Source organism: Prionailurus viverrinus, chromosome X (assembly GCF_022837055.1).
Source record: "Prionailurus viverrinus isolate Anna chromosome X, UM_Priviv_1.0, whole genome shotgun sequence".
Taxonomy (NCBI): Eukaryota; Metazoa; Chordata; class Mammalia; order Carnivora; family Felidae; genus Prionailurus; species Prionailurus viverrinus.
This window is the reverse complement of record NC_062579.1, coordinates 3,547,445-3,575,257: the sequence shown is the minus strand read 5'-3', so window position 1 is coordinate 3,575,257 and position 27,813 is coordinate 3,547,445. Positions and strand designations below refer to the sequence as shown.

The window sequence follows — 27,813 nt, the reverse complement described above, 5'->3', positions numbered from 1 at the left end:
ATCTGGTAAGGGTTTTTTGGTTTGTTTTAAAGGTTTGGTTAGTAAAAGCCATAACCTATAGGAGAGCTCTTTTATTGTCAGCCTTCTCGAGTTTGTTTTTAAACTTTACCCAGTATGTTGATGGTTATCATTAGTGCTGACACAATTTTGGAACTTTTAAGCACATAGAATAAAGCTTGATTTTCAATGTATAACGAAAAAAAGTTATGAAATCTGAATGAACTTGGGTAATTAAAAAAAAAACCAAACAATTACTTTTGAAAGCTAATTTAGAATGCCCAAACCTATATTGAAGCCGAGTAAACACGGAACACTGAACTGTAAGGTGCAAAATACGCGTGTGTAAACATGTCTCGTTAGGCTAAGCGCTTCCGTCTTTAAGATTTGACTTGCAAGGAAACTCCTGCCGCTGGAATCGTGTCCGTTAACACCAATCGCATCAGTCACGTTGATGATGAACGTGTTCTGGCGCCTGTAACGCATCAAAATTAGGGACGTCAGGTCCCAAATAGGAAAGAGCTGGCAAATGAGGCAGGTTTGTCTGGTAAGGTCAGTTAAGACGAGGTGGCGGCTTGGGGGAAGGCTGGGTTGCAGGGAAGAAAGCCGACTTGCCTCCCGGGCCCCGGGCGCGCCTTCTTCCCCCACCTCCGGCTCGGGCCCCAGCCTCACCCTCGTGAGACCTCGTGGCGTCCGCCGAGGGCGCGCAGCCCCCACCCCGGTCGGCGCCTTCTCCGCCAGCGCGGGCGCCGGGGCGGGGGCGGGGGCGGGGGGAGGCGCGGCCCCGGGCACATGATCCCCCCCCCCCCCGCCCCCCGCCCTCGCTGCCGGCCGGGCACCTGACCCAGCGGCCCGGCGGGGTCCCGGCACACCCGAGCCGCGTCCCCGAGCACGGCCCATGGCCTCCCCACGCCTGGGGACCTTCTGCTGCCCCACGCGGGACGCCGCCACGCAGCTGGTGCTGGGCTTCCAGCCCCGGGCCTTCCACGCGCTGTGTCTGGGCGGCGGCGCGTGCCGCCTGGCGCTGGGCCTCCTGCAGCTGCTGCCGGGGCGACGGCCCGCGGGCCCGGGGGCCCGGTCCACGTCCCCGCCGGCCTCGGCGCGCGCCCCGGCCTCCGTCCGCATCCTACGCGCCGCCGCCGCCTGCGACCTGCTCGGCTGCCTGGGTAAGGGGCGCGGACCTGCTCGACGCCCGGGGTGGGGGAGCCCGGCCCGCGGGTTGGGGCCTGCTCGGTGCCTGGGTGAGGCGCGCGGCCCGCGGGTTGGGACCTTCTCGGCTGCTTCAGTAAGGTGCGCCGCCCGCGGGTCCGGACCTGCTCGGTGCCCGGGTGAGCGTGCGCGGCCCGCGAGGTTGGGCAGGGTGTGTACTCGGAGCACAGAGGCGGCTCCCTAGGGACCGGACAGGACGACCGAGGGACTCAGCGAAACAAGACAGGCAGTAAAAATTATGCCCAGGGGACATTTGTTTAAAGAGAAGAAACAGTTTACAGTGTTCGTTATTGCAGGCTTACTGGGGGAAACTTCAGACGGTTGCCATTAAACAAAAACCCCAGAAAATACAACGGTTCCCTTAATAACTTCTGCGAGTGAGAGACTGACAATGTTCTGTGCATCCACAACCGTTTCCCGAACGGTTTGGCAGAATCGGGAAGAAAATGTGTCTACCTCTAATACGTATAAATACATAATTTTTTTCAGGTTTGGGTTTTCTACCACAGGCGGCCAAACCGCAGACCCCACACTAAATCCCACCTGTTGCCTCTTTTCTGTGGCCCGAAAGGTTTTTAACAATCAAAAGAAAAATACTTCGTGAAATGTTTTTGATAACTATCCCATGAAATTTAAATGTCCGTGTCCTTCAGTAGTTTCGTGGGAACACAGCTGTGCCCTGCCCTTGTGCATAACCTAGTGCTGTCTTTGCCCTGCAAGGACAGAGGTGGGTGATGGCAGAGAAATTGTGGCCCGTAAAGCCTAAACTCTTTTCCAAAACCATTTGTTTGCATTTTTACTTGGGGAAAATTTCTAACATAAATCACACAGACTGTATAAGGAACCGCCTTCGGACCTATGCTCTCACTTCATCTATACCCCGTCCTGGTATCACCCACCACTGGATTAATTCACAACGACTCGGGGTGGAACTAGAGGGTATTGTGCTGATTGAACTAAGGTAGAGAAAGATAAGAACCACATGAACTCACTCATATGTGGAATGAAAGAAACACAACAGATGAACGTAGGGGATGGGAAGGAAAAATAAAAATGGAGGCAAACTGTAAGAGACTCTTAAGTACAGAAAACCGAGGGTTGCTGGAGGGGAGGTGGGTGGGGGGGATGGGCTAGACGGGTGATGGGCATTAAGGAGGGCGCTTGCTGGGATGAGCACTGGGTGTCGTATGTGAGAGGTGAATCACTGGGTTCTCCTGAAACCGATACTATGCTATGTGTTAAGTAACTTGAATTTAAGTAAATTAAAAATTAAATATACATATTACACTAGTATTGTCGCCTGAAAATAATAATGAAAGTCAATTCTTTGTTAAAAAATTTTTTTTAATGTTTATTTATTTTGGAGACAGAGAGAGACAGAGCATGAACGGGGGAGGGTCAGAGAGAGAGGGAGACACAGAATCTGAAACAGGCTCCAGGCTCCGAGCTGTCAGCACAGAGCCCGACGCGGGGCTCGAACTCACGGACCGTGAGATCAGCACCTGAGCCGAAGTCAGCCGCTTAACCGACTGAGCCACCCAGGCACCCCGAAAGTCAATTCTTTAACATCCCTGGTGTATGTTCAGTTGTCTCATAAATGCTATTTTATAGTTGGTTCGTTCGAATCAGGATCCAGATGCTGCCCACATGTGACAATTGGCTGACAGGCGCTGACCATTTTGGACATGTACTTTTCCATAATTTTACTCATGAAGCTGAAGGCTGCCGATGGTATTGAAACATCCCTGAGGGGGTGGCAGCAGCTTTCACCCCGCCTTGAGCTGATATCAATGCAGGTGGCTGTCTCAGTGTGCTGTTCTCCAGTTCTGTGCCCTTGTGGTCAGAGACCCTCAAGGAACTTGACTTCCAGTACATGCTGTATAACCTCTAGTCACTTTCTCAGACTCCAGGAGTCAGATAGGAAGCAGTACTTCCTTTCTCTTAGGGATAAAACCATCTTGGTGCAGGCTAAATAAATCAGACATTGGTTTTCTTCCTGATTCTGCTGAAACATTTTGGAAAAGCATCTTTTTTTTTTTTTAAGTTTATTTACTGGGGCACCTGCATGGCTCAGTCGATTAAATGCCTGACTCTTGATTTCAGCTCAGGTTATGATCTCACAGTTTGTGAATTCGAGCCGAGCCCCTCATTGGGGTCTGCACTGACAACGTGGATCCTGCTTGGGATTCTCTCCCTTCTTCCCTCTGCCCCTCAAAACAATGCATGAGTGCACACTTGCATATTCTCCCCCTCTCTCTCTCTCTCTCTCTCAATAAATAAATAAATACTAAAAAATTAATTTCTATACCCCATATGGACTTGTACCCATGACCCTGAGATAGAGTCGCACACTCTTCTGACTGAGCCAGCCTGGTGCCTCTGGAAAAGCATCTTAACAGCAATTTAGTTTCTATAACTTGGATATCTAAAAATAAAGATGCACCCAGATATCTTTTGAGGATCAGTGAAATAATATTTGCATATATGCTTGTTTTTCGAAGGGAGTTGCATGATATTGACAAATGAGCAGAAGCAGAATTCACGGCAAGGCTTGGTGACTGACACATCACTGAAAAATACTTATGATGCCTACCTCATAGGACAGAGGGGTTTTTTTTTTTCCAGTTTTATTGAGATACAGTTGACATAGAGCACTGTAAGAGTTTAAGATAGCAGAATGACTTGACATACTCATATTGTGAAATGTTTATCACAATAAGTTGACATTCATCAGCTCATATCACTACAAAAATACATTGGGCATTTATTGAGCTCAGAGGAATGCTATGTGCCGTAAATGGTAAGCATTCTATGGAAGAAAAGCATTTTTGTGAGCAGTGCTTGATAACAAGAAGGTATATCTTAAACGTCTCAGTGTGCATAGTTCTTCTTTAGTGATGTATTACATGGTGTTCGTATAGTAGTGTGTTATGTAACACAAATTTCATGTCCTATATAATGTACGTTTGGTAGTGTATCACACTATATTTAGATTGTATACAATTTAAATACACAGATTGTATTTGGTGACGTATTATGCAGCATATAGTTGGTAGTATAGTATGCAACGTAAGTCTGGCAGTGTATTACATAGAATAGATTTAGTATGTTATGTATTGTATACTTAGTCTATTACATACTATATTAGTGTATGTGAGCACATAGCACAAAACTTCGTACTGTTTACAATTACTTTTTAGCATTGTATTCCATAATATATTATTATTTTTTAAGTTTATTTTGAGAGAGAGACGGAGCAGGGGAGGGCAGAGAGAGAGAGGGAGAGGGAAAGAATCCCAAACAGGGTCTGCACTGGGAGTGCAGAGCCTGACGCAGGGATCAAATCCATGACCTGTGAGATCATGACCTGAGCCGAAATCAAGAGTCGGACCCTTAACCAGCTAAGCCACCCAGGCACCCCTATGGAGTATGTTATTAGAGCATATCATGTTTCTTAACAAAAAACCTTAATATATACCTTAAAGCGTGTATACTATTTTGAGGAGAATTAGGTATTTGGGTTTAATAGCAAGGAAAACTTACAAATCATAAACGTCAAGAGCAAATTCTTGAGGAGAGCTAATTTGTGAGAATCTTAATTGCATTATTTACTTATATAATTTTTTAAATGTTTATTTCTTTTGATGGAGAGACAGAATCCCAAGCGGGCTCCGTGCATCAGCACAGAGCCCAATGCAGGGCTCCAACCCCCAAACCATGAGATCATGACCCGGGCCAATACCAAGAGTCAGATGCTCAACCAGCTGCATCACCCAGGCGCCCCTGTTTTTTATTTTTATTTTTTAAATGTTTATTTTTGAGAGAAGTGCTCGTGGAGGAGGAGCAGAGAGAGGGGGACAGAGGGTCTGAAGCAGGCTGGGCACTGACAGCAGAGAGCCCGACGCGGGGCTCAAACTCACAAACCTCAAGATCATGATCTGAACTGAAGTCAGAGGCTTGACTGACTGAGCCACCCACGCCCTAAATACATTTTTTAAAGAATGAAAGAATTATCTTTTTACATTTCAGAATCGTGCTGTTTCGGTCATTTCTTTAAATGTCAGGAATGGTTAATATGTGGGTATTAAAAATATAGCCAAGAAATACCGGTTGTTCACATAATTGCTTCTTCATACCAAGTAAGCAAACAACTACGTTAGGCATATGATTGTGGCTAATGGTGGTTCAAGTTGAAATCAAAATTCCTGGGATTGCTCTGTGACCGAAATAATTATTCCTAGATCTTATTCTCTGTCTCTGTACACACACCGATGTGTGTGTTTCTTTCCTCCCTCATTTCTCTCTCCCTCTCTCTCTCTCTCTCTTTTTCCATCCACCATCTACTTACTCTTAACAGAGCAGCAAGTTGGCTTTAGATCCGAATTAGGACCATTACAAAGGACAGTAGCTCACCCTTAGCCACAGTTTTCCTTTCCGCGGTTCTGGTTCCCCGCGGTCCGTTCTGGTCCGGAAGCGGTTGGTCATCTGCCCTGTCGGAAGGTCCGTATAGCCCAACACCACATCACGGTACCTGCATGCTTCACCTCGCTACATCTCACGTCCTCACGAGAAGAAGAGTGAGTACAGTAAGGTGTTTAGAGACCACGTTCACATGACTTCCATTACAGCATATTATCATTGTTTACTAGTTGTTAGTCTCTTACTGTGCCTAATTTATAAAGCAGGCCATATCGTTGGAATGTACGTAAAGGACAAAACGTGGTCCACCTAGGATTCGGTACAATGTGCAGTTTCGGCACCAAATGCGGGGCCTGGAATGCATCTCCCGCGGGATGACTGTGTCCTCTTACTCGGTTTTAGGGATCGTCTTCCGGTCTGCGGTGTGGTTGGGATTCCCCGATTTCGTCAAGGGCATCTCTGACGTGAATGGGACGGACCTTTGGCCTGCTGCGTACTGCGTGGGGACCGCAGTAAGTACATCTGCTTGTGTTGATAACCCTTTCTTCCCACTGTGCTCCTGTGACACTCTGTTCCTCCAAGTGTGGTCTCAGCCCACTGGAGTTTGTTCGAAATGCAAGTTCTCAAGGGCGCCTGGGTCATTTAAGCATCCAACTTGGGCTCAGGGCATGATCTCGCGGTTCGTGGGTTCGAGCCCTGCATAGGGCTCTGTGCTGACAGCTCGGAGCCTGAAGCCTGCTTTGGATTATGTCTTCCTCTCTCTGGCCCTCTCCTGCTCGTGCTTTGTCTCTCTCTCAAATAAATAAACATTAAAAAAAAAAAGAAATGCAAATTCTCAGAACCTTGGTGTGGGGTCTGTTGTGATGTTACACCCCCTGCAGGGACTTCTGACTGACACTTAAATTTGAGGACCACTGCACTAGTATGGCTCCCCCCTGCCCCCCACCGTATGTGAGCCCACATATACAGTCCTTACCTAGGGTGGAGCTGCACTTAAAACCAGCTGGCCAAAAAGGGAAAAGAAAGGACAATGAAAGTTGTTGATTTATGAGATATATATTGTGCTTAATGAAATACATATTTGTGCCTTCACTTTTTAAGTTTATTTATTGAGAGAGCGGGGGAGGAGCGGAGAGAGGCAGACAGAGAACACAAGCAGGCTCCACACTGTCAGCGCAGAGCCCGACGCAGGACTTGAGCTCCGGAACCGTGAGGGACCAAGAGTCGGCCGCTTAACCCACCGAGCCACCAGGCGCCCCGGAATATATTATTTCAATCTGTGTATCTCTGTTGCTCTGTGCACCGAAATGTAGCAGAATCGTCAGCCTCTCTCCTTGTGCCCGTCGGTGCTTCCTGGCTGCAGAGGGGAGCGCGGTCTCCGCCCGCGCCAGAGGCTGGTCAATGTCCCGCTGCCTCTAGCAGACCGGCCCCTTCCTTCCCTTCTGCTCAGAAGACCTTTCCTGCCCACACTCCTTCGTTCTCGTTCAGAGGCACTGTCAACCCTCACGCCGGGGAAGGCTTCGCATCTGAGGCCTTTACGTCCCGTGCCGACAAGTGTACCCGGCCAGCGGGCTTGCTAGTCCGGCGCCGCTGGGCGGACAGAGCACGGAGGCACACGCCGCCCTGGGCCACGCCCCAGCCTTGGTTTCCCAGACTGTCCACGTGTCTCCGGAGGGCTTTCATGTGCTGCTTCCTGACGTCAGAGGCAACTGGCATCTGCCCGCTCCTTTCACGGATGGGGACAATCCGGGGCCTGTTTCTAGGAGCTTTGATGCCAGGCTCTTCCTGATTATAGATGTGGATCCAGCTGTTGTACGGTGCCTGCTTCTGGTGGCTGTTTTGCTACGCGGTCGACGCCTATCTGGTGATCCGGAGATCAGCAGGACAGAGGTATGCACAAGGAACTAGAGCTTTCTGCCCAATTTCTGTTGTACGAAGAGGGGTCGGGGGTACCTTTGAGGGCTGCAAAGTAGTTTTCGGTATGGCGGACCCAGTCAGAATGTCAGCCGGCCCCTTGAGGATTGCGTCTGGCAGCTATTTCTTAAGTTTATTTAGAGAGCACAAGAGCGAGCAGGGGAGGGGCACAGAGAGAGGGGGAGAGAGCATCCCGAGCAGGCCCTGTGCTGTCGGTGCAGAGCCCCACACAGGGCTTGATCTCCTGAGCCGTGAGATCACGATCGGAGCCGAAATCAAGAGTCAGACGCTTAACCGACTGAGCCCCCCAGGCGCCCCTCCGGCAGCTGTTTTTATAAAAAGCTGAAGGCAGATTCCAAATGAGGAGTTTAAACCATGACAGCAGGTAATCTGTAAATTAAATATTTGCAACTGGACACATACTAACAGAATTGGCATGAATATAAACAGTTTTTGACTGTATCTAGAGATTGGAGAAGATTCTTTGAAGTGTGTGTTCACACTTTAGGCCAAATACGGAAGCCGAACATTGGAGCTCCCGGTGACTACCCGGTGAGCATCCACGGTGGGTCCCATCTGTATAGGGGTCACTCACCGTGGCGCCGTTGGCAAGTTTCTTAACGTGTCTGACTTCTGTTTTCCCAGATGTAGGATAGTGGCAACCGCATCAGGTCACAGGAGAGTCCATGCGATGCTCTGTGAATGGTTGAGGAAAGTGCCTGGCACATAGTTGGCTGTCGGGCGCTGTGCCCTGTGACGGCAGCTGGGGTGAGCATGTGTGTTGGGGGAACAGAGCACCTGAGTGACAAGGGGAAGCTGGATGGCAGCATGGGACAAGTGCTCGGGTCTTCTGATGCTTCATCCAGGAAGCATGTGCCCCCCTACTTTTGTTTGGTTTTTTTTTGAACTTTATTGAAGTAATCTCTGCACCTAAGGTGAGGCTTGAACTCACAACCCTGAGATCAAGAGCCACATGCTCTTCTGACTGAGCCAGCCAGGTGCCCCATGCTCTTTTTTTGTTTCGTTTTGTTTTAAACAGTTTTATACAGTTCACCCATTTAAGTGTATAAAATCCAAAATCCATTGTTTTTTTTAGTATATTCACAGAATCATGCAACCATCGCACCAACTAGTTTTAGGACATTTTAATCCTCACCTCCCCCCAATCTCTTTACCAGTGATTAATCCCCACCCCCCTTCCTGCCCCCACCAGGCCCCTGTCTTTAGGTTTGCCTGTTCTTGGTATTGCTTGTAAGCACATTCATTCCATATGTGACATTTTGTGTCTGGTTTCTTTGTGTTTTTTAATATATGTTTATTTTTGAGAGGGAGACAGAGATTCTGAAGCAGACTCCATGTTATCAGTGCAAAGCCTGACATGGGACTTGAACCCACAACCCGTGAGATCATGATGTGAGCCAAAGTCGGAAGCTCAACCGACTGAGCCACCCAGGGTGCCCCTTGTGTCTGGCTTCTTAAACTTAGCAAGACGTTTTCAAGCTTTACCCATGGCGCAGTGGTGTTAGCATTTTATTCCTGTTCCTTGCTGAATAGTATTCGGCTTAGCGGATGTGCTACATTTTATCCATTTATCGGTTGATGGACGTGTGGGTTGTTTGCATCATTTTGGCTATCAGGAATACTCCAGCGACCGCTGGTATGCAGATGTTTGTGTGGACGTGTTATTTCATCATGTACTCAGGGGCTTTATACCCTGGGTCACATCGTAATTCTCTAACCTTGTTAAGAAACTGCTAAAATGCTTTCCAACCTGGCTGGTTGCACCATTTTATATTGTCGGCAGCAACGTATAATGGTTCCAGTTTCTCACATCCTTGCTAATACTTGTTCTTTTCCATGTATTACTTTGGTTTTAAAATTTAGCCATGTTAGTGTGTGTGTGAATGGTATCTTCCCTGGTGGCTGGTGATGTTGAGCATCTTGTCACGTGTTTAGTTGCCATTTGTATGCTTTTTTTGGAGAAATATCTGTTCAGTTCCTTCACCCATTTAATTGGTCTTTGTTATTGAGTTGTAAGAGTTCTTCATATAGATTCTAGATACAAGTACCTTATTAGGTACAGGATTTACAAATATCTTCTGTTCATTGGGTTGTCTTTTACTTGATGGCATTTTTTTAAATTTTTAAAAAATGTTTGTTTATTTTTGAGAGAGAGTGAGAGAGACAGTGTGAGCAGGGGAGAGGCAGAGAAAGAGGGAGACACAGAATCCAAAACAGGCTGCAGGCTCTGCACAGAGCCCTATGCGGGGCTCGAACCCACGAACCGTGAGATCATGACCTGAGCTGAAGTTGGGTGCTCAACCGACCGAGCCGTCCAGGCGCCCCAAGATTACTGTAATTTCTGAGGTGCCCTTTTCCAAAAGGTATTTGAAGCCTGTCCCCCCAAAATACCTGAAGAGTGATCTCTGTGATTGGTTGCACACAATTGTTAACCGCAAAGAGAGTTACGAATTGCATTACTTCTAGATTAACCAGAAGGAGGAGGATCCTTTATCTGGAATATTTTGTATGAGTTCGTGCATCAAACTTGGGAACCAAAAAAGAGTTTCATGGTTTGAACACTTCAATTTAGGTCTCATCCATTTTATTTTATTTTTTTAAGGTTTATTTATTTTGAGAGGGGGGTGGGGCAGAGAATGCAAAGCAGGCTACGTGCTGTCAGCACAGGAGCCCAACATGGGGCTCTGACTCTCAAATTGTGCAATCGTGACCTGAGCTGAAATCAAGAGACACTTACCTGACTGAGCCACCCAGGTGCCCAGGTCTCTGATCCATTTTCAAGATTCGAGATTTAATCTCTACACCCAACATGGGGCTTAAACTCACAACCCCAAGGTCAACAGTTGCTTACTGCACTGACTGAGCCAGCCAGGGGCCCCTGAATAAATTCACTTTAGAAGCCAAAATTAGTAAACAGAAATCACATTCAGGCTGTAGAACACACTGGGAAACTTATGTAGATTCTTGCTCTAAAATTGTTGATATTCCTTATGTATCATCATCAGTAACTTTGGTGTCTCTGGCCTGAAGTTTAGTGTTTATTTTTGTGCTTGTTCCTTCTACCTTTTTACTTTCAGTCCTAGGCTTTTATACATGTGTACAGAACCTAGATATTCTTGGTTTTGAAAATTCTCTAGGGAAGAGAGTTAAGGTCAAGGGCAGCCAACCAGGTATATCAATGAGGATTAGTTTTGGCTACATAGAATACGTAAAATAACTTTAAGTTTTTTTTCATGCCAAAGGAGGCCAGAGGTAGGCAATCCCGGGCCCTTATAATGGACATCAGGGACCCACGCTTCTTCTATCTCTTGCTGCATCATCCTATTGTGTGACTTTCATCTTCAAGGTGGCATGGCCCAATATAGCTCCTGGAGCTCCAGCCATCACATCTGCATTCCAGGCCACAGGAAAGAGGAAGGGGCAATGCATAAGGGGCCTGTTTTCTCCTGAGCCATTTCCCTTTAAGCGGCCTCCCTGGGGATTTTACACAACTATTCCATTTTTGGAATGGACAGAATTTAGTCTCATGGTCACAGCTGCAAGAGGAGGTTGGATTGGAAACATAGTCTGTTAGGCAAGCATGCTGCTATTTGGCATGCCATCAAGGTTATTTTACCAAGGAAAAAGGGGAAATGGCTTTGGGTAGGCAACTAGCAGCAATGAGAAGTGTTTGACCCGGAGGCCAGTGCAAATAAGTGTGTGTTCCTGTGTGACACCTTTCTCACTCAGTTTTGGAAGGATTGGAGTTAGGGCACAACAAGAGGTGTCACAGCCAGCCAGCTGTGGAGATAAGAGGAGACTTGGAGCACCTCCAGGAGGCTGGTTCTGTCGCAGGAGGAGGCATTGCTTCACCCCCACCGCCACCCACGGATGACTGCGGTCCGACAGGGCAGCCCGAGAGCTCTCTGGAGCGAGAAGACAGGCAGAGCCCTGAGAAACCAGGACAGGCCGTCAGGAAGCCCTCCTCATAGCCAGCAGTGTTTGCAACTCATTTTGGAGCACAGCGTGAGAACAGGCAGGATGCGGGGGGGGGGGGGGGGGGGGGGGTTCCACACTTCAGAGGATGCTGGCAGGGCCTAGCGTCCGAGGACCGGCCGGTCGTGCGGGAGGCAAACAGCCAAAGATGTGAAACATTCGGATGCAAGGACAGGAGCAAGCGCAGGGGCCCGGGACTAGGAAGACTGTTGAGAGTGAAGCGGCTCTGCCATCAAAGAGGAGCAGGGATCACAGCAGAGCGGTAAGACAGGCGCTCTGTAGCCACGGAGACCCAGCCCCTGCCTCGTCATGGCAGAAGCCCTGCTTCCTGGTGTGAGGGCTCCAAGGGGCCAGAGCTGTGGGTGTGGCTCCTCTGTTAAGAGCCAGCTTGCTTCCAGAGCCCAGGGTGCGGTCGATACCGAGGTTAAGACACTGCAGCCTCCCAGGAGGGTCCCGAGGAATTCCAGGGCAGGGGGCCAGGCTTTGCAGGTATGGCTGGATTAAAGTCTGTATTCCCTTCTAGATCCTTCCAGTCCTTAGCTATTTTCTTTGGCACAGGAGAATCTTTTTTTTTTTTTTTTTCAATCCTAATCCTAAGAAATGTCATGAAGACAGATTTAGAGTTAAAATGTAAACTCCTGCGGCTCTAGGTGTGGGATGTACAGGTTTTAAACAACAGCAGAAGTTGCTTGAGATCGTGGGAAAAGCCGTAAATCGAAGTCCCAACTTGCTCTGTGAATAGGAGTGTGGGGGAAAGGGGGTCCGGGGAGGGCCCTCGCGTGCCTGGACATAAAAACGGTCTAGCGGTCAGATAAAGAGATGAGCATCTTCAGCCACCGGCTGCTCTTGATTGTGGATGCATTGGACTTGAGACTCATGACTTGGTGTGGGTTCGGGGTCACATCGGTTATTAAAGTGGCTGCTGCCTGAGCATCCGGGCCCAGTCTGACTCCCTCCTTGCTTGGCCATCTGGGGCCAGAGCACCGCTGAGTAGTCTGTGGCCACCCCCAGGCCTGTACTCGCCTGGCCTGCTCCCTCCCACCTCTGCGGACAACACCCCTGGACGACACCCCTGGCTCCCTCGGCCCAAGGTTGGGTTCTGGAATGCGGAGCTCCTGCTCTATTCAACAACCCAGGCCTTTGCAGAAAGCTGCTCCTTTCATTTCTTTCTTTGATGCAGAGCCTCTGACTTCTGGACGGGACACACCCCATCAGCTCCCAAACCCAGAGAGGTAGGGGCAGGGCTGCTCCAGAACCGGTTCTAACGCGAGAGGCACAGCATGCTGGGGTCCTTTCCTTGTGGCCTTCCGGAGAACTGGCTGCGAAAAGTTGCTTCTTCCTGCAGCTCGTTGCCGTGTGCCGTCCCTTGTCTGCTTGTGGAAGGGCACCCTTGCACTCGGATCCCTGACCGTTCCCTTGCCTACACAGCTGGTTTTCAGAGTTAAAATCCCAGTGGGTTGGGGCGCCTGGGTGGCTCAGTCCATTAAACGTCCGACTTCGGCTCAGGTCATGATCTCACGGTCTGTGAGTTCAAGCCCCGCGTCGGGCTCTGTGCTGACAGCTCAGCCTGGAGCCTGCTTCAGATTCTGTGTCTCCCTCTCTCTCTGACCCTCCCCTGTTCCTGCTCTGTCTCTCTCTGTCTCAAAAATAAATAAACATTAAAAAAGTTTAATAAAAAAAAATCCCAGTGGGTTGGGGGTGGCACTATTTGCCGGGAGCCTGGTACAGTCATGGGTGACGGTGAGCGCATTCGACGGAGCAGTGGGCCCCCGTCCCGTGGCACAGAAGAGGCCGGTTAAATGCTCTTTAACAGATGGCTGTGCACCCCTCTCCCAGACCCCATCTGCAGGGCTGACTGAGTCCCTGGAGGAAAGGGAGGGGCGTGTGGGAGGACAAAGACAGAGGGTAGAGATGGTCCAGGAATGTTAAGCATGCAGGGAATGGTGGGGTGTGGGGGTGGGAGGCGAGAAAGGAGAGCTCCCGCTCTCCCGGAACATGGAACGAACCCACATTTCTTCAGAGACCTTGGTTTGCACTTAGCACTAAGACCCGTGAATTCTAGGTACAGATGCACCTTTGGGAATGTGTGGGGATAGGAGCTCCTTGCTTATTGGGTGAGCTGGGTACTTAGGAGGACTGATGAGGTGCCTTGTTCTTGTCAAGCTTGAAAGACTCCCGTTAAGAGAAAGAAGCCAGACATAGAGGGCCACGTGTTGTGTGCCACCATTTACACGGATTGTGCAGAGTGGGAGAAGCCAAAGACACACACAGGAGGCGGGTGGTTGCTGGGGCTGGGGGCGGGAGGAACGGGGACAGTTGCTGGGGCTGGGGGCGGGAGGAACGGGGACTGCCTGCGGGCACGTCCTTCTGGGGCCGTAGCTGTTTCAGAACTGGGGAGAGGAGGGGACATAATGTGAAGTTGCCCAAGGCGACAGAGCCTCCCTTGAACTTGGTTACTTTTATGTTCCGTGAATTTCATCTCAGTTACAAAAGGAAAACTCAGAGGTAGAATGGGGCAGGTCTTTACCAAGGGTTTGCTCAGTGTAACTTTTCCTGATGGCTGGGGAGGCCCCGGGAGTTGGTCTGGTACTTTGTGTGGCTGGGCATATCCGTAGCTCAGCTCGTCTCAGGCCAGGCCCCGCCCCCCTGATTCTGCTTCTCTCCTAGCACCATCCTGCTTTACCACATCATGGCCTGGGGCCTGGCCGTCCTGCTGTGCGTGGAGGGAGTGGTCATGCTCTACTACCCGTCCGTGTCCAGGTAAGCGGGGACTCCCTGCTCCCTGACTCATTGTTCTCTGGCGACAAATACACAGGCCCTGACGCGCGGAGTGGGCACCTTGCAGGTCAGGCCATTGTTCACGGACCTGCCTAGACCCGCCCTGGGGCGCTCGCTACAGTACTTGTACCCTGGAGTTCGTTTCCCGGCCTCAGCCTCTCACATTTCTGTAGGTGCCTGTGGATGCAAGTATGTGCACCCGGCTTGAGGTGCGTCCTCATGTCAGGGTGTGCACCCAGCGTTAGGTGTGTTCCTCTCCATATCGATGGGGCTTCCTCATGCACACCCTTTAGTTGTTACGCTTCAGGCCAGCTTCATCTGGATGAGCAGGGGAGTTTAACATCCTAAGGATGAATTCGAAATGGCTTGGAGAAACCGAAAGATTGCTCTTAGAAGAGCTGGATCTAAGCGTCAGCTTGCTTCACTTTGCCGCTTCTCTTCCAGCTGTATTCCCGCTATCCTGAACACAGATCCAGGGAAACAGATAATCTGAAATTGTCTTAGGTATTTCTTCAACGTCCTCAAAAATCTCCTCAGTGCAGTCAGTCCTCTGTAAGGGCTCACGGCCCTTCCAAGGATGTGTGCTCTAGCTTCCAATGGAAAACTGCAACAGGTGGGGACATGGTCTCTGTCTGGGATCTTAGGGCAGTGTAGACAAGGATCACAGCCCAGCCTGAGGACAAATCTGGTCCTCTGCTTGTTTTTATAAATAAAGTTTTATTGGAACACAGTCATGCCCTTTGTTTATGCATGGTTTATGACTGCTTTCACACTGCAGTGTCAGAGTAGTTTTGACAGAGAATGGGTGGCCCGTGGAGCATGAAATACTTACGGTAAAAGTTCCCTTACAGAAAACGTTTGCTGACTCGTGGTTGGACAATTTCTTCCCCTTTTTTGACTTCTTGTAGCTACTCGGATGTCTCCAAATTGGTGTTGCCTTCTCGATGGCGGATACTCCCAAAGTCTGTGTAGTTGCATCCATACAGCTGCTCTGAGGAACTTTACGAGGACAAGTACGGTGTCCGTAGCTGTTATAGTGGGGTGCGCTTAATGGTTAATAGTGGAAAGGGAGCTTTCATCACTCCCGCGAGCTTTATCCTTGGGCTCCTGGAGCCTCCTGGGAAGGTTGCACCTGAGCATGAGGGAGCCATCGCTGTGGGGCTCACTCCCAGGTGCCCCCTTGGTCCTTAGGAGGCTGCTCCCAGGCCTGTGCAAACTGCTGTCCCCACTCACTCAATCATCGCTTACTTTTGTCTTTTGGTCAGAGTCATGGCTTTTCTTTTTTTCCTTTTTTTTTTTTTTTTCTTTAGCAGTTTATTTTATTTTTTGAGAGACAGAGCATGACAGGGCAGAGAGAGGGAGACACAGAATCCAAAGCAGGTTCCAGGCTCCGAGCTGCCAGCACAGAGCCTGACGCGGGGCTGGAACCCACAACAGTGAGATCATAACCTGAGCTGAAGTCAAATGCTCAACCGAGTGAGCCACCCAGGCGCCCCAAATCATGGCTTTTCTGCTGCTTGATTCTCTTTGTCCCCTCAAGCCTTTCCAGACCACATTTGAACCTGCACAGCTGAAAGTGAAAACTTCCATTAAAAGGAAGGTAGCCTTGTGAGATGGTGTTGTGTTCCTTCTCATGGCGAGAAAAGGTGGCCGTGCGTTTTTCCCACCCAAGTTGTTTTGCGTTCAGTCATTTTCCCCTTCTGGACTGGACCACTCCAGGCATGTTAGGACAAGAGTGCGTGTGTGCATTTTTATCGTTCTGCCTTCTGTGGCCACAGAGGCTGCTCCCTCATCTGCTTTTGCACCTCCTACCTGGGTTGGGCCTGAGCGGTCCTCTCTCCCCGTTGCCTCTGATTCTCTCTTCCTCGTCGCTCTCTGACGTTATGCGTTTCTTCGCTCCTAGCTCCCACGTGGGTAAGCCGTGCCTGTGTGGCACTCTGCTACCCCACCTGCTGACTGACGAGTCCCATGATCCTTCAGTAGAAGTTCTGGTCCTTCCCCTGAAAAGCACCTCTGCTGTGATTGCTCTACACAACCATGGCAACACATTTCCCTTGGAATATGAGGGCTGGGTATTTTGAGGCGCTAAAGGGGAGAGACTGGATCTTATTCACAGGACTGGCCTTTTTTTTTATTGACTTATCACTTACTATCACACCCAGTGCTCATCCTAACAAGTGCCCTCCTTAATGCCCATCACCCATTTTCCCCACCCCCATCAACCCTCCGTTTGTTCTCTGTATTTAAGAGTCTTATGGTTTGCCTCCCTCTCTGTTGTTATCTTATTTTTCCTTCCGTTCTCTATGTTCATCTGTCGAGTTTCTCAGATTCCACATACGAGTGAAAACACGTGGTATCTTTTTCTGACTTATTTTGCTTAGCATAATACACTCTAGTTCCACGCACTTTGTTGCAAATGGCGAGATTTCATTCTTTTTCATTGCCGAGTAGTATTCCATTGTATGTATATCACATCTTCTTTACCCATTCGACAGTTGATGGACATTTGGGCTCTTTACATAATTTGGGTATTGTGGATAGCAGCACTATAAACATTGGGGTGCACGTACCCCTTCGAATCAGCACTTATGTATCCTTTGGGTAAATTCCTAGTAGTGCAATTTCTGGGTCGTAGGGTAGCTCGGTTTTTAATTTTTTGAGGAACCTCCATAATGTTTTCCACAGTGGCTGCACCAGTTTGCATTCCCATTTGTGTCTTTTTTTCCTTGAAGAGACCCAGTGGGGGGACTCCCCTTTTCGAGCGTCCTTTCCTATCTTTCCTTTTGTTAGCAGTGACCTTTAAAATCTCTCCCCCCGTGGAATGCCCTAGAGGGCCTCACATTTACAGGACAAATAGAAACATGATTGGTCTCTCCTGTTCTTCAGTGATTGATTGATTGCTCCTTTGCAGACATAAGGTGTGAGTCACATTTCCTTCTGGCAGAGTCAGAAGTAGATTTACGCATTTGCCTTTTCTCTCTCACCCTCTGATCTCAGCTTCCAGGTAAGTGTGTATATTTTAGGCAAAGCCTTGTTTTCAAGAATGGCTTGGTCCTCCTCCCTCAGGTGTGAACGGGATCCGGAGCTCGCCATCCCGCACTATGTCACCACATACTTGCCGCTGCTGCTCGTCCTGGGGGCCAACCCCATCCTATTCTGGAAGACCGTGACCGCAGGTGAGCAGGAGGGAAGCTGTCTGGGTGCGTGACCAGGGCTATGGCCCCATGCCTTGGGCTCCGATAATGGCATGCGTTGTGCTCCTGGAATCATCTAGGACCCTAGACCTCATTTGTCATCCTCTAGAGACATAAGTACAATACACTTGGAGAAAATGAGCAGGTTTAATCAGTGAAAGCGAGCAAGCCTATCTGGTCATGGGCTACACAAGTTCTTTGCCAATGTTTAATAGCTCAAGGCCAGGGCCAGTGGACTTTTCACTTCCGTCTAGGCTCATCCTGGGTCTGCCCTTGGGGTGCCTTGGAGGCCCCAGGAGTGCCCTTGGAAAACTGTGGAGGTCAGATAGGAGCGGAAGGAGAGGAGTGGGGAGCCGGGGGGGGGGGGGGCGGGCAGGGAAGGGATGGGGTGTGGCCTGAAGAGTGAGCTTGGTTACTCCCGTGAGGTGCTTGGCCTTGTGTCTTTACTCAGTTGGGCAGGAAACAGGAAGTAGAGTGCAGGAAAGGAGTCGGGTGCAAATAGTAAGGACTGAGTAAGAAGGATGTTGTGAGCCAGCAGGATGCCCTGGAAAGAACTCTGAGCTGAGGCTGGGGACTTGGCATTCTGGTTCCACCCCATCCTCACAGAGGCGTGACCTGGGGCAAACTTCCAACCTGCTCAAGCTGCATGGATCTCTCCTGTGCAGAATGAGAATGAACAAGTGCACCTTGGGGCACCTGGGTGGCTCAGCCGAAGCGTCCGACTTCGGCTCAGCTCATGATCTCACGGTTCGTGGGTTTGAGCCCCGTGTCGGGCTCTGTGCTGACGGCTCAGAGCCTGGAGCCTGCTTCCGATTCTGTGTCTCCCTCCCTCTCTGCCTCTGCCCTGCTCATGCTCTCTTTTTCTCTCAAAAATAAACATTTAAAAAAATTAAAAGAAAAAATAAAAAGAAGTGCCCCTTAATGGAAAGGTCGGTTGATTGTAGAACTTCAAAACATTTCAAGTGCTCTGCCACTAAGAGTAGGAAATCATGTGGCTCTTTGGATCAATTTTTTTCCTCCACGTTGCGTTTAAAAACAGTGTATTGGGGCGTCTGGGTGGTTCAGTTGGTTGAGTATCTAACTCTTGATTTTGGTTCCAGTCATGATGCCAGTGTCATGGGATTCAGTGCTCTCTGCTGAGTGTGGAGCCTGCTTAAGATTCTCTCTCTTCTTCTGCCCCCTCCCCTGCTTGTGCACTCTCTCCCTCTCTCTAAAATAAAAAAATAAAATTAAAATAAAAACAGTATGTTAAGTACAGCAACTTTTTATACAGATTTGCATAAAAGTACTGAGTCAATTATATCAAACAAAAATCATGTCTAGGTTGGGGCGCCTGGGTGGCGCAGTCGGTTAAGCGTCCGACGTCAGCCAGGTCACGATCTCGCGGTCCGTGAGTTCGAGCCCCGCGTCAGGCTCTGGGCTGATGGCTTAGAGCCTGGAGCCTGTTTCCGATTCTGTGTCACCCTCTCTCTCTGCCCCTCCCCCGTTCATGCTCTGTCTCTCTCTGTCCCAAAAATAAATAAACGTTGAAAAAAAAAATTTAAAAAAAAATCATGTCTAGGTAAAGGACTGATAAGAACGACACGACAGTAAGATGCTAACAGTGCTTGTCTCAGGATAGACAATAGCTCGTTGATTTTCCTCTAACCTTTTTTAATGTTTTCCAACTTGTTGAGGCACCGCCTGGGTGGCTCAGTTGGTTACGCATCTGACTTCGGCTCAGGTCATGATCTCGCGGTTTGTGAGTTTGAGCCCCACATCGGGCTCTGCCTGACAGCTGGGAGTCTGCTTCGGATCCTGTGTCTCCCTCTTTCTACCCCTCCCCTGCTCTCACTCTGACTCTCTCAAAAATAAATAAACATTAAAAAGTAAAGTATTTTCCAACTTGTCTATAATGAGAAATTTTTAATCTTTCAGTGTTTCAAAACAGTGTGCATTATTTTTGTAATAGAAAATATAAACCTTTAAAAATATAGTTTTGTTTTTTAATGTTTGAGAGAGAGAAGGCAGGGGAAGGGCAGAGAGAGAGGGAGAAAGAGGATTTGAAGCTGACAGAGCCCCATAGGGGACTCGAACTCATGATCTGTGAGATCATGAACTGAGCCAAAGTTGGACGCTTAACCGACTGAGACACCCAGATGCCCCTAAATATATAGATTTTTTTTAATGTTTATTTTTGAGAGAGAGAGGCAAGAGAGAGAATTTGAAGCAGCCTCCATGCTGACAGCAGAGACCCTGACATGGTGCTCAAACTCACAAACTGTGAGATCGTGACCTGAGCCACCCAGGTACCCCTAAAAATACAGTTTTCGAATCAGTAAAATCCAAATAAAATTTGGAGCTTAATTAATAGTAATGGACCATTGCTAATTTCTCCCCGGTGATGAATGTGACCCTCGGTGTGTAAGATGTTAATGTTGAACGAGTCTGGGTATAGGTATGCAGAAAGTCTCTGTACTGTCTTTGCAACTCTTCTGGAAGTCTACAGTTCTTGGGAGGTTGAACGTTTTAAAGACCCCGTGTCCCTTCGAGTCTGCGAGGACCCCAGCTTGGAGTGTGGGGGAAGGAACGGCCGTATCTTGGGCTGTTGCCTGCTCTTCTGCCTTTGCTTTCGGGCTTACGTCCATGTTGACTCTCTTCCCTGTCACTCAGGAGATGCAAATAATGACTGTGACATGCAGCTCCCCTCTGTTTTTCACAGTGGCCTCTTTACTAAAAGGAAGAAAAGGCATTTACACAGAGAACGAGAGACGGATGGGAGCCGTGATCAAGATCCGATTTTTCAAAATAATGCTGGTTTTAATTATTTGGTAACCTTTCTTCTATTTTTTATTTTTTAATTGCTGCTGGGAAGGGATACGTAAACAACTTGTCATTTTGCTTTTCTAAGTGTGACCCAAAAGTTGCAAAGCAGAGAGTCTTTGGAAAGGAGATCTTTGAAACTGCACTAGGTGCCCTTTGAGGAAATACACGCGAGACAGGAAGGCAGGCCCACAATCTGTGAACTCCTGGAAAGATACTCACATCTCCTCAGATTATATATAAAGCCCTCAGAACAAACAACTCCTGAGTTTAGTTTCCAGATACCGTGAACGTGCATCTGGTGTTTCGGCCCACTGCCAGGGCTAACTCTGAAATAAAACGCTGGACCACACTTAAAATGTACCTGTTTGTATCATTCTTGACCCCAGGATTCCTGGATCTGAGAAGATCTAGGATAAGGGCACATTTTTTGGTGGGATGATTCATGGTTCCATCAAGACCTATAGAGAGCCATTTTTCTCTAAACCTCAGTTGGCCCCACAGTTGGCATTCTGCCCAGTTTCAGGTGCATGCTTTGAAAATAGATCTGTAACCCACGCAAAACAGATGGGAACCAGAAAACCTTTTGCTGGGGTGAATCAATACTTTGCAAAACAGGGCGTGCCTTCGTGGTGTTAATAATTGATGTGATAGGAGGAGGTTTGTTTGGACGTTGTCCTAGGCGAGATGGAAATGATCTCCCTCTCAAAATACACTCAGCTCCTCATTTTATTTTTAATTTTTTTTTAATGTTTATTTATTTTTGAGACAGAGAGAGACAGAGCATGAATGGGGGAGGGTCAGAGAGAGAGGGAGGCACAGAATCTGAAACAGGCTCCAGGCTCTGAGCTGTCAGCACAGAGCCCGACGCGGGGCTCGAACTCACGGACCGTGAGATCGTGACCTGAGCTGAAGCCGGTGCTCAACCGACTGAGCCACCCAGGCGCCCCAACAGCTCCTCATTTTAAATGTCGTTGGCCTACCAACAGTAACATCAAACGGTTCACACGTGAAATAGCAAGATTGGTGCAGCTCTCCCTCAAAACATTACATTACTCTTCAAGTGAAAATTGAATTTTGAGTTATTAGCTATAACGTTAGAGCCTTACACCCGATGTGGTGTTGCGTGTTACCCTTGGAAGAAGTCGCTGATCTCTGCTTTACAGAAAGAGTTAGGTCTCTTAAATTAAATCCTGGATGTGCTGGTTCCTCCATGTGCCCAAGTGGATTCCCCTCCAGGACCTGGTGGTCTCGGAGGACAGGTTTCCTGACCGCCGGCATTTAAAGATGAGTTGGGTTACATGTTCTCTTTACCCTGGGTTCTTTTCTTTCTGACAGCTGGTTGCCAAACATCATCAACGAATGCCTTTTATTCTATCTTGAAATGCAACCAGATATCAACGGGAGCTTTTTGAGACCTGTGAGAAATGCAGCCAAGACCACGTGGTTTATAATGGTAGGTCAACCTTGATTTAAAATTTTTTTCTTGAAAAGTAAAGTTCAGAGAGAAAAAAAAACCACTCCAAAGTATGATGTGTTGTTGGTTAAATATGTAACGGTATGTACCTGTATCTGGCTTTGATGTACCAGCTAGCTAGTCTCATTCATTGTTGGGACCGTTATTAAATGGGGACAACTCTGGTAAATCAGTTTGGCCCAGTTTTTCAGATCTTTCAAGCAGACCCAAAATATCAGAGAATTTCACTTGAAGAAATATTTCAGACTATGAAAAAGCCATAGGGATGAAGGTGTGCCTTGTAACATCATCCACGATTATTAAACTGATACGAACAGGTACCACACTTGATCTTAGCCAAAAGGCCAAGAAGCGATCCCATCATCCGTGATTATAAAGTGTTATAAGCAACCCAAATGAAACAAATACAAGGAAATGGCTAAGTAAATTACAATTTTGCATCCTGGTGGAGTGTTATGTAGATGTTAAATGTGACAATTATGAAATCTCTAGTATTTTGAAAATATATTTTAAAAAATTCTTTAAATGTTTATTTTTGAGAGAGGTAGAGAGAGTGCTAGCAGGGGAGGGGCAGAGGGAGAGGGAGATACAGAATCTGAAGCAGGCTCCAGGCTCTGAGCTGTCTGCATAATCCGACTCAGCACTTGAACTCACAAACTTCGAGATCATGACCTGAGCTGAGTTTGGACGCTCAATGGACTGAGCCACCTGGGTGCCCCTGAAATCTGTAGTTTTAAGTGAAAAACGCAGGATATAAAAATTACACTAGTTACAACTACATAATAACACGTGTGAAAAAAATATCGTATAGAAATACACAGAACGGTGAAGCAGCTGGGTGGCTCAGTCAGTTGAACGTCCAACTTTGGCCCAGGTCATGGTCTCAATGGTTCATGGGTTCGAGTCCCACATCCGGCTGTCTGCTGTCAGCGTGGGGCCTGCTTCAGATCCTCTGTCCACCTCTCTCTCTGCCCCTCCCCCACTTGCTCTGTTTCTCTCAAAAATAAACAAACATTAAAAAAATACATAAAATCGGGGCGCCTGGGTGGCTCAGTCCGTTGGGCGTCCGACTTCGGCTCAGGTCACGGTCTCGCGGTCTGTGGGTTCGGGCCCTGCGTCAGACTCTGTGCTGACAGCTCAGAGCCTGGAGCCTGCTTCGGATTCCGTGTCTCCCTCTCTCTCTGCTCCTCCCCTCTTCATGCTCTGTCTCTGTCTCAAACATAAATAAAAACATTAAAAAAAATACACAAAATGGAAATAAGGTCGGAACACCATGAGTGGATTCCTCCCAGTGTTTTCGCTGTGTTGCATTTGTAATGAAAAAACAAAACTGTTAGTGGAGAGGTAGACGTTGTCTTGTACGGAATTGATATTTCTGCTGCTTCCGAACTGGGGAGAATCTGACCCATGAGAACTTTATAATAAGACGAGCATTCACTGCCTCCACCTCTTTGCTTTGGTTTGGAGTTTCTCTTGGTTCCTTTGGTTTACTTCATGGGTACTTAGCACACGGAAATAGAGGAACGTCCCCTAGACTCGTTTTTAGCCTCAGGTACCTTTGTGAAATCACATTCTGACTCAGAAGCACAAGATGGAGAGCATCTCTGTGTAGGAGAGCCTAGCTACCTGGCAGGGGTGAAAATAGGATCGGTTCGATTGCCTTGTGTCGCATGCATCCCCTTCCCCCACCCCCTCCAGCTCTCCCCTCCCCGCCTCCTCCTGAAGGTACAGCACCTAAAGCCAATCTTGGTCTTGCCCTGAAGCAGCCAACCGGGTCACTTCCAAGTGAGGCAGCCGAGTGAGCATCCGAGTGGAGTTAATGCTCAAATTCCCAGTACACAGACTGGCCGACTCGTGTCTTTTTGTCCTTCCTCCTAGGCGATACTGAACCCAGCCCAGGGATTTCTCTTGTCTTTGGCCTTCTACGGCTGGACAGGATGCAGCCTGGAGTTTCAGTCTCCCAGGAAGGAGATTAGGTGGGAATCCATGGCAACCTCTGCCGCAGAGCAGCCCTACCTGTCCCCAGATGGCTCCAGCGCACCCGGTGAGAGCCTCACTCCCAGGAAGGTGCTGCAACTCGGCGGGCACGTGTCCGACGAGGCCCTGAGCCTGTTGTCTGAAGGTGAGCCTTGTCTGCCAATGCAGGTAAATTGCGGAGCCCCGGGGCCACCCAGAAGTCCTTTATCAAACCAGGAAGTGATGTGTTGTGGGAGAGGTGTCCGTGACACCTGCAATACCCTCGAGGGTGTGAGGGGAAAGTTACAATAGCAGCAATGATGCTCCTCTTGTATTCTGTTACCCACTTGTCTTTTTAATATTTTAATGGCGCTTATTAAGCACTGCAGACCTGTGTAATTTTTTAAAATGTTTATTTTTGAGAGAGAGAGAGAGACAGAGCGTGAGCAGGGGAGGGGCAGAGAGAGAGAAAGGGAGACAAAGAATCGGAGGCAGGCTCCAGGCTCTGAGCTGTCAGCACACAGCCTGACGTGGGGCTTGAACCCACAAACTGCGAGATCATGACCTGAGCCTGAGTCGTACGCTTAACTCACTGAGCCGCCCAGGCACCCCAAGACTTATGTAATTATAAGCGGTTCCCCCCGCTTGGCTGGATGGCTTTATCAGTGTGAGATAGTCACTCCAGACCCATCACATACGCCTGCTGTGCTGTAAGGCCCTGAATGGTGTGACCGGACCTCTGTGGCTCCACGTATGGTTCGGTATGCCCAGCTCACGTGGGACGTTTCAGATGAAGACCCAGTCTGCCAGCGCTGGCTCTTCCCATCTGTCCTTTTCACTGAAAGACTTGAGTGCTGGGGTCTGCAGACCTCTCTGTGGTCATCAGACTGCGTTCTGTGGAATCCTAGTGTGGACGTTTAGGCATCTAGGAAATGATTCACTTCCAGAATTGGCATGAAATCCTGTGGGGAGAACTGCGCATACTGAAATGCGTTGGTAACCAAATACTAACCCATCCAGGCCCACAGCCCATTAATCTGTCCTCCCGGGTTAGCTCAGAGAAACATTTGCCCGCCCTCTTGGTTTCAGTGAAAACTGGCCTCACATGGGAAGAAGTGCTACCTGAAGCCATCACGTTTTCAGCTCCGTCGCTGTGTGGAACTGAATTTCCAGGTTACGGCGCTATTTATTTATCAGATCAAAAATAGAAAAAGTTAGATGTTCGAGTGTGATGGAGACTGTCTTAGAGATGTCAGTTTTTCGTCTCAGAGTTTTTTGTGTTGACTAAAGTGGCCTCATGGATCTAATTGATTATATCCGGGGTTTTTTTTTTTTACAATCCAGACTGTAACTTATGAAATAACTTCTTGCTAATAGACTACTCTCCTCCCTGTTGAGGTTCGTAATAAAGTTTTGTTTTAGCCAAAATGTTGGTGAGGAGAGGTTTGAAAATCCCCACTCTGACATCCCCAAAGTTGTAACTCACCTGATGGTTTGTAACGTACAAGCCGATTGATCCTTTAGGTTTTTGGTAGCTATAATTTTATGGTTGCCCATGGGTTGTCTAAAAAGGAGTGAGAGAGAGATGCCTGGGGTGGCTCAGTTGGTTGAGTGTCTGATTGTTGATTTCAACTCAGGTCATGATCCGGGGGTCATAGGACCGAGCCCCATGAGTGTAGAGGCACTGAACGTAGAGCCTACCTAAGATTTTCTCTCTGTCCCTCAGCCTCTCTCCCCGGATCATGCTCTCTCTCTCTTTAAAATAAGAAATACATATTTTATTTCATTTTATGTTTTTTAAAGTTTATTTTGAGAGAGAGAGAGCGAGTGTGCACACAAGTCGGGGAGAGGCAGAGAATCCCAGGTAGGGTCCGCACTGTCCGCACAGAGCCTGATGCGGGGCCCGAACCCACAAACTGTGAGATCGTGGCCTAAGCCGAAGTCGGATGCCCAACCGATTGAGCAACCCAGGTGCCCCCAAGACACATATGTATTATAACAAAATAGCAAGAGAGAAGCTAAGAGAGAATGTTTAAGAATGTTGGCTGAAGGGTGCCTGGGTGGCTCAGTCGGTTGAGCATGTGACTCTTGGTCTCGGCTCAGGTCATGATCTCAAGGTTGTAACACAGAGCCTGACTTGGGAGTCGGGCTCCATGCTGAGTATGCTTTCAGTGTGTCCCCCACGCATGCGCACGTGTGCTCTCCTTCCCTCCCTCCCTCCCTCCAAAAAGAAAAAAAATAAAAAGAAATTAAGGGCAACTGAGCATGCTCTGGGACGTGGGGACTGCTTTGCGTTCCGTCAGCGGGCACCGGGGCTGGCGGGGTGGGCCGCCGCCTCTGTTCAGCCCACGTCCCGTCTGTGTGTCTGTCTCCAGAGCAGCCTCCTCAGCACTGTTGGCATTTGGGGCTGGGGGCCGACTTGTTCCGAGGGCCGACTCGGACACCGTGGGATGTGGCACGTCTGTGCCCACTCCATGCCCGTCGCGCCCTCCTGATTGTGGCAACCGAGACCTCAACAGCTACCCCTTGGGGGCACAGTGACCCCAGTTCAGAACCAACGTCTTAGAGTAATTAGGCTTTCAGAAAGCTTAGATCCGTACATTTGCTTTCCCCTATGTGTTGTCTGAGTGAACTGCGCGTGCGTGCACACACACACACACACGCGTATGCATGCACACGCGTGTGTGAAAGCAAAGGCAAACACACCAACCAGACGGCTTTGTACAGAAATAATGTTGACATTTGAGAGTGAAGGAAATATGCAGAAGGTTGTTTGGAAGTGACTTTAGAGGGTTTGTTTTGTTTTGTTTTGCATTCCTGCAATTCAGATACGTTGAAGGAGGGTTTGTTTTCAGGTGGCGAGCTTGGTTTATTCTCAGGGCCAAAAAACATAGTGATAAATTGATAGATGGCTTCCCGGAGACGGGTATCATCTGGTTGTAATTGCAAACCTCGAAGGAAAATGGTAGTTCTGGCTAAAGCTGCAAGATAGAGGCTGTATGTTCATCGACTTTTATTTAGTGCGAATGATTCATCAAGGCTTAAAGAACCACCGGGGTGGGGGGGGGGGCGGGAGAAGGGAGGGGAAATTGCTGTTAGCATAGTCCCACCTGGGGAATGAGCCAGAAATTTTTATCTTGATACATTCAGTTTTGTTTGATTTCCGTCCTGGTGTTTTAAGTTTGTTTATCTATTTTAAGGGAGAGAGAGCGAGCAAAAGAGCAAAAGGAGGGGCAGAGAGAGAGGGAGAGAGAGAGAATCCCAAGCACGCTCCACACGCTCAGTGCAGAGCCTGACGCAAGGGGCTTGATCTCACAATCCGAGTCGAAATCAAGAGTCAGATGTTTAACTGACTGAGCCACGCAGGCACCCGCCCCCCCCCCCCCCCCCCCCCCCCGCCTGATGTTTTAAAGTGGTTGAGCCCATCTCTGGAAGTCAAGTCAAACATTAGAAATAATAATAAAAATAGTCCCAGTCTGCCCGAGCCCCAGTCACCAGCAAGGAACAGGGCCAGTCAGTAATCTTGCTCTCATTCTGTCAGCGAGCTGTCGAGCGGGCCTGCCCCTCTGAGGTCGGGAATATGCACCCAGAGCTTTTAGAGGAAGCAGACAGATCCAGTAGAGAGGTGAGCAAATGGGGCATCGATTCCTTGCGGACACTCTTAAGGCCTCCTTCCTTCCTTCCCTTCCCCGCTCCCTAGCCAAAGCCCTCAGCAAGGCTGACGTCATGGGGTGACTCACAGCCAGGAAGGAAGAAGAGTTTGTCTTTGAAATTTGAACTCCATTTGGGCGATCAGTTTATTTTTGGGAAAATAGTAGGATAAGGAAATGTCTTAAAAGTCTTTGCATTTGGGGGCACCTGGGTGGCTCCGTCGGTTGAGACGTCGGCTCAGTTCGTGATCCTGCGGTTTATGGGTTCCAGCCCCGCATCGGGCTCTCTGCTGTCAGCCTGTTGGCACACAACCCTCTTTGGATCCTCTGTCCGCACCTCCCCCTGACCCCGCTTGTGCTGGTTCAAAAAAATAAACATTGAAAAGCACTTTGAATTTGGAGAGTTACACAAGCACCAAAG

The 27,813-nt window shown here is 48.7% G+C and overlaps 1 protein-coding gene and 1 pseudogene across 4 annotated transcripts in view; one reads left to right on the top strand and one right to left on the bottom strand.

Moving 5' to 3' along the window:
- Positions 1 to 559: 559 nt before the first annotated feature.
- Positions 560 to 27,813, top strand: part of GPR143 (G protein-coupled receptor 143) — a 65,939-nt gene continuing 38,685 nt past the window's right edge. For 2 of the 4 annotated variants that reach the window (XM_047843782.1, XM_047843780.1), the window contains exons 1-8: positions 560 to 1,163; positions 6,028 to 6,137; positions 7,421 to 7,515; positions 14,203 to 14,295; positions 17,380 to 17,489; positions 20,209 to 20,317; positions 21,648 to 21,765; positions 23,665 to 23,908. In XM_047843782.1, coding sequence (XP_047699738.1) covers positions 896 to 1,163; positions 6,028 to 6,137; positions 7,421 to 7,515; positions 14,203 to 14,295; positions 17,380 to 17,489; positions 20,209 to 20,317; positions 21,648 to 21,765; positions 23,665 to 23,908 — 1,147 coding nt within the window. In that variant the 5' untranslated portion in view covers positions 560 to 895. Of the gene's footprint in view, positions 1,164 to 6,027; positions 6,138 to 7,420; positions 7,516 to 14,202; positions 14,296 to 17,379; positions 17,490 to 20,208; positions 20,318 to 21,647; positions 21,766 to 23,664; positions 23,932 to 24,831; positions 25,480 to 27,813 lie in introns of those variants that run through there. The other 2 variants (XM_047843779.1, XM_047843783.1) reach the window with 2 other exon arrangements.
- LOC125158056 (uncharacterized) lies at positions 21,976 to 22,142 on the bottom strand (annotated as a pseudogene).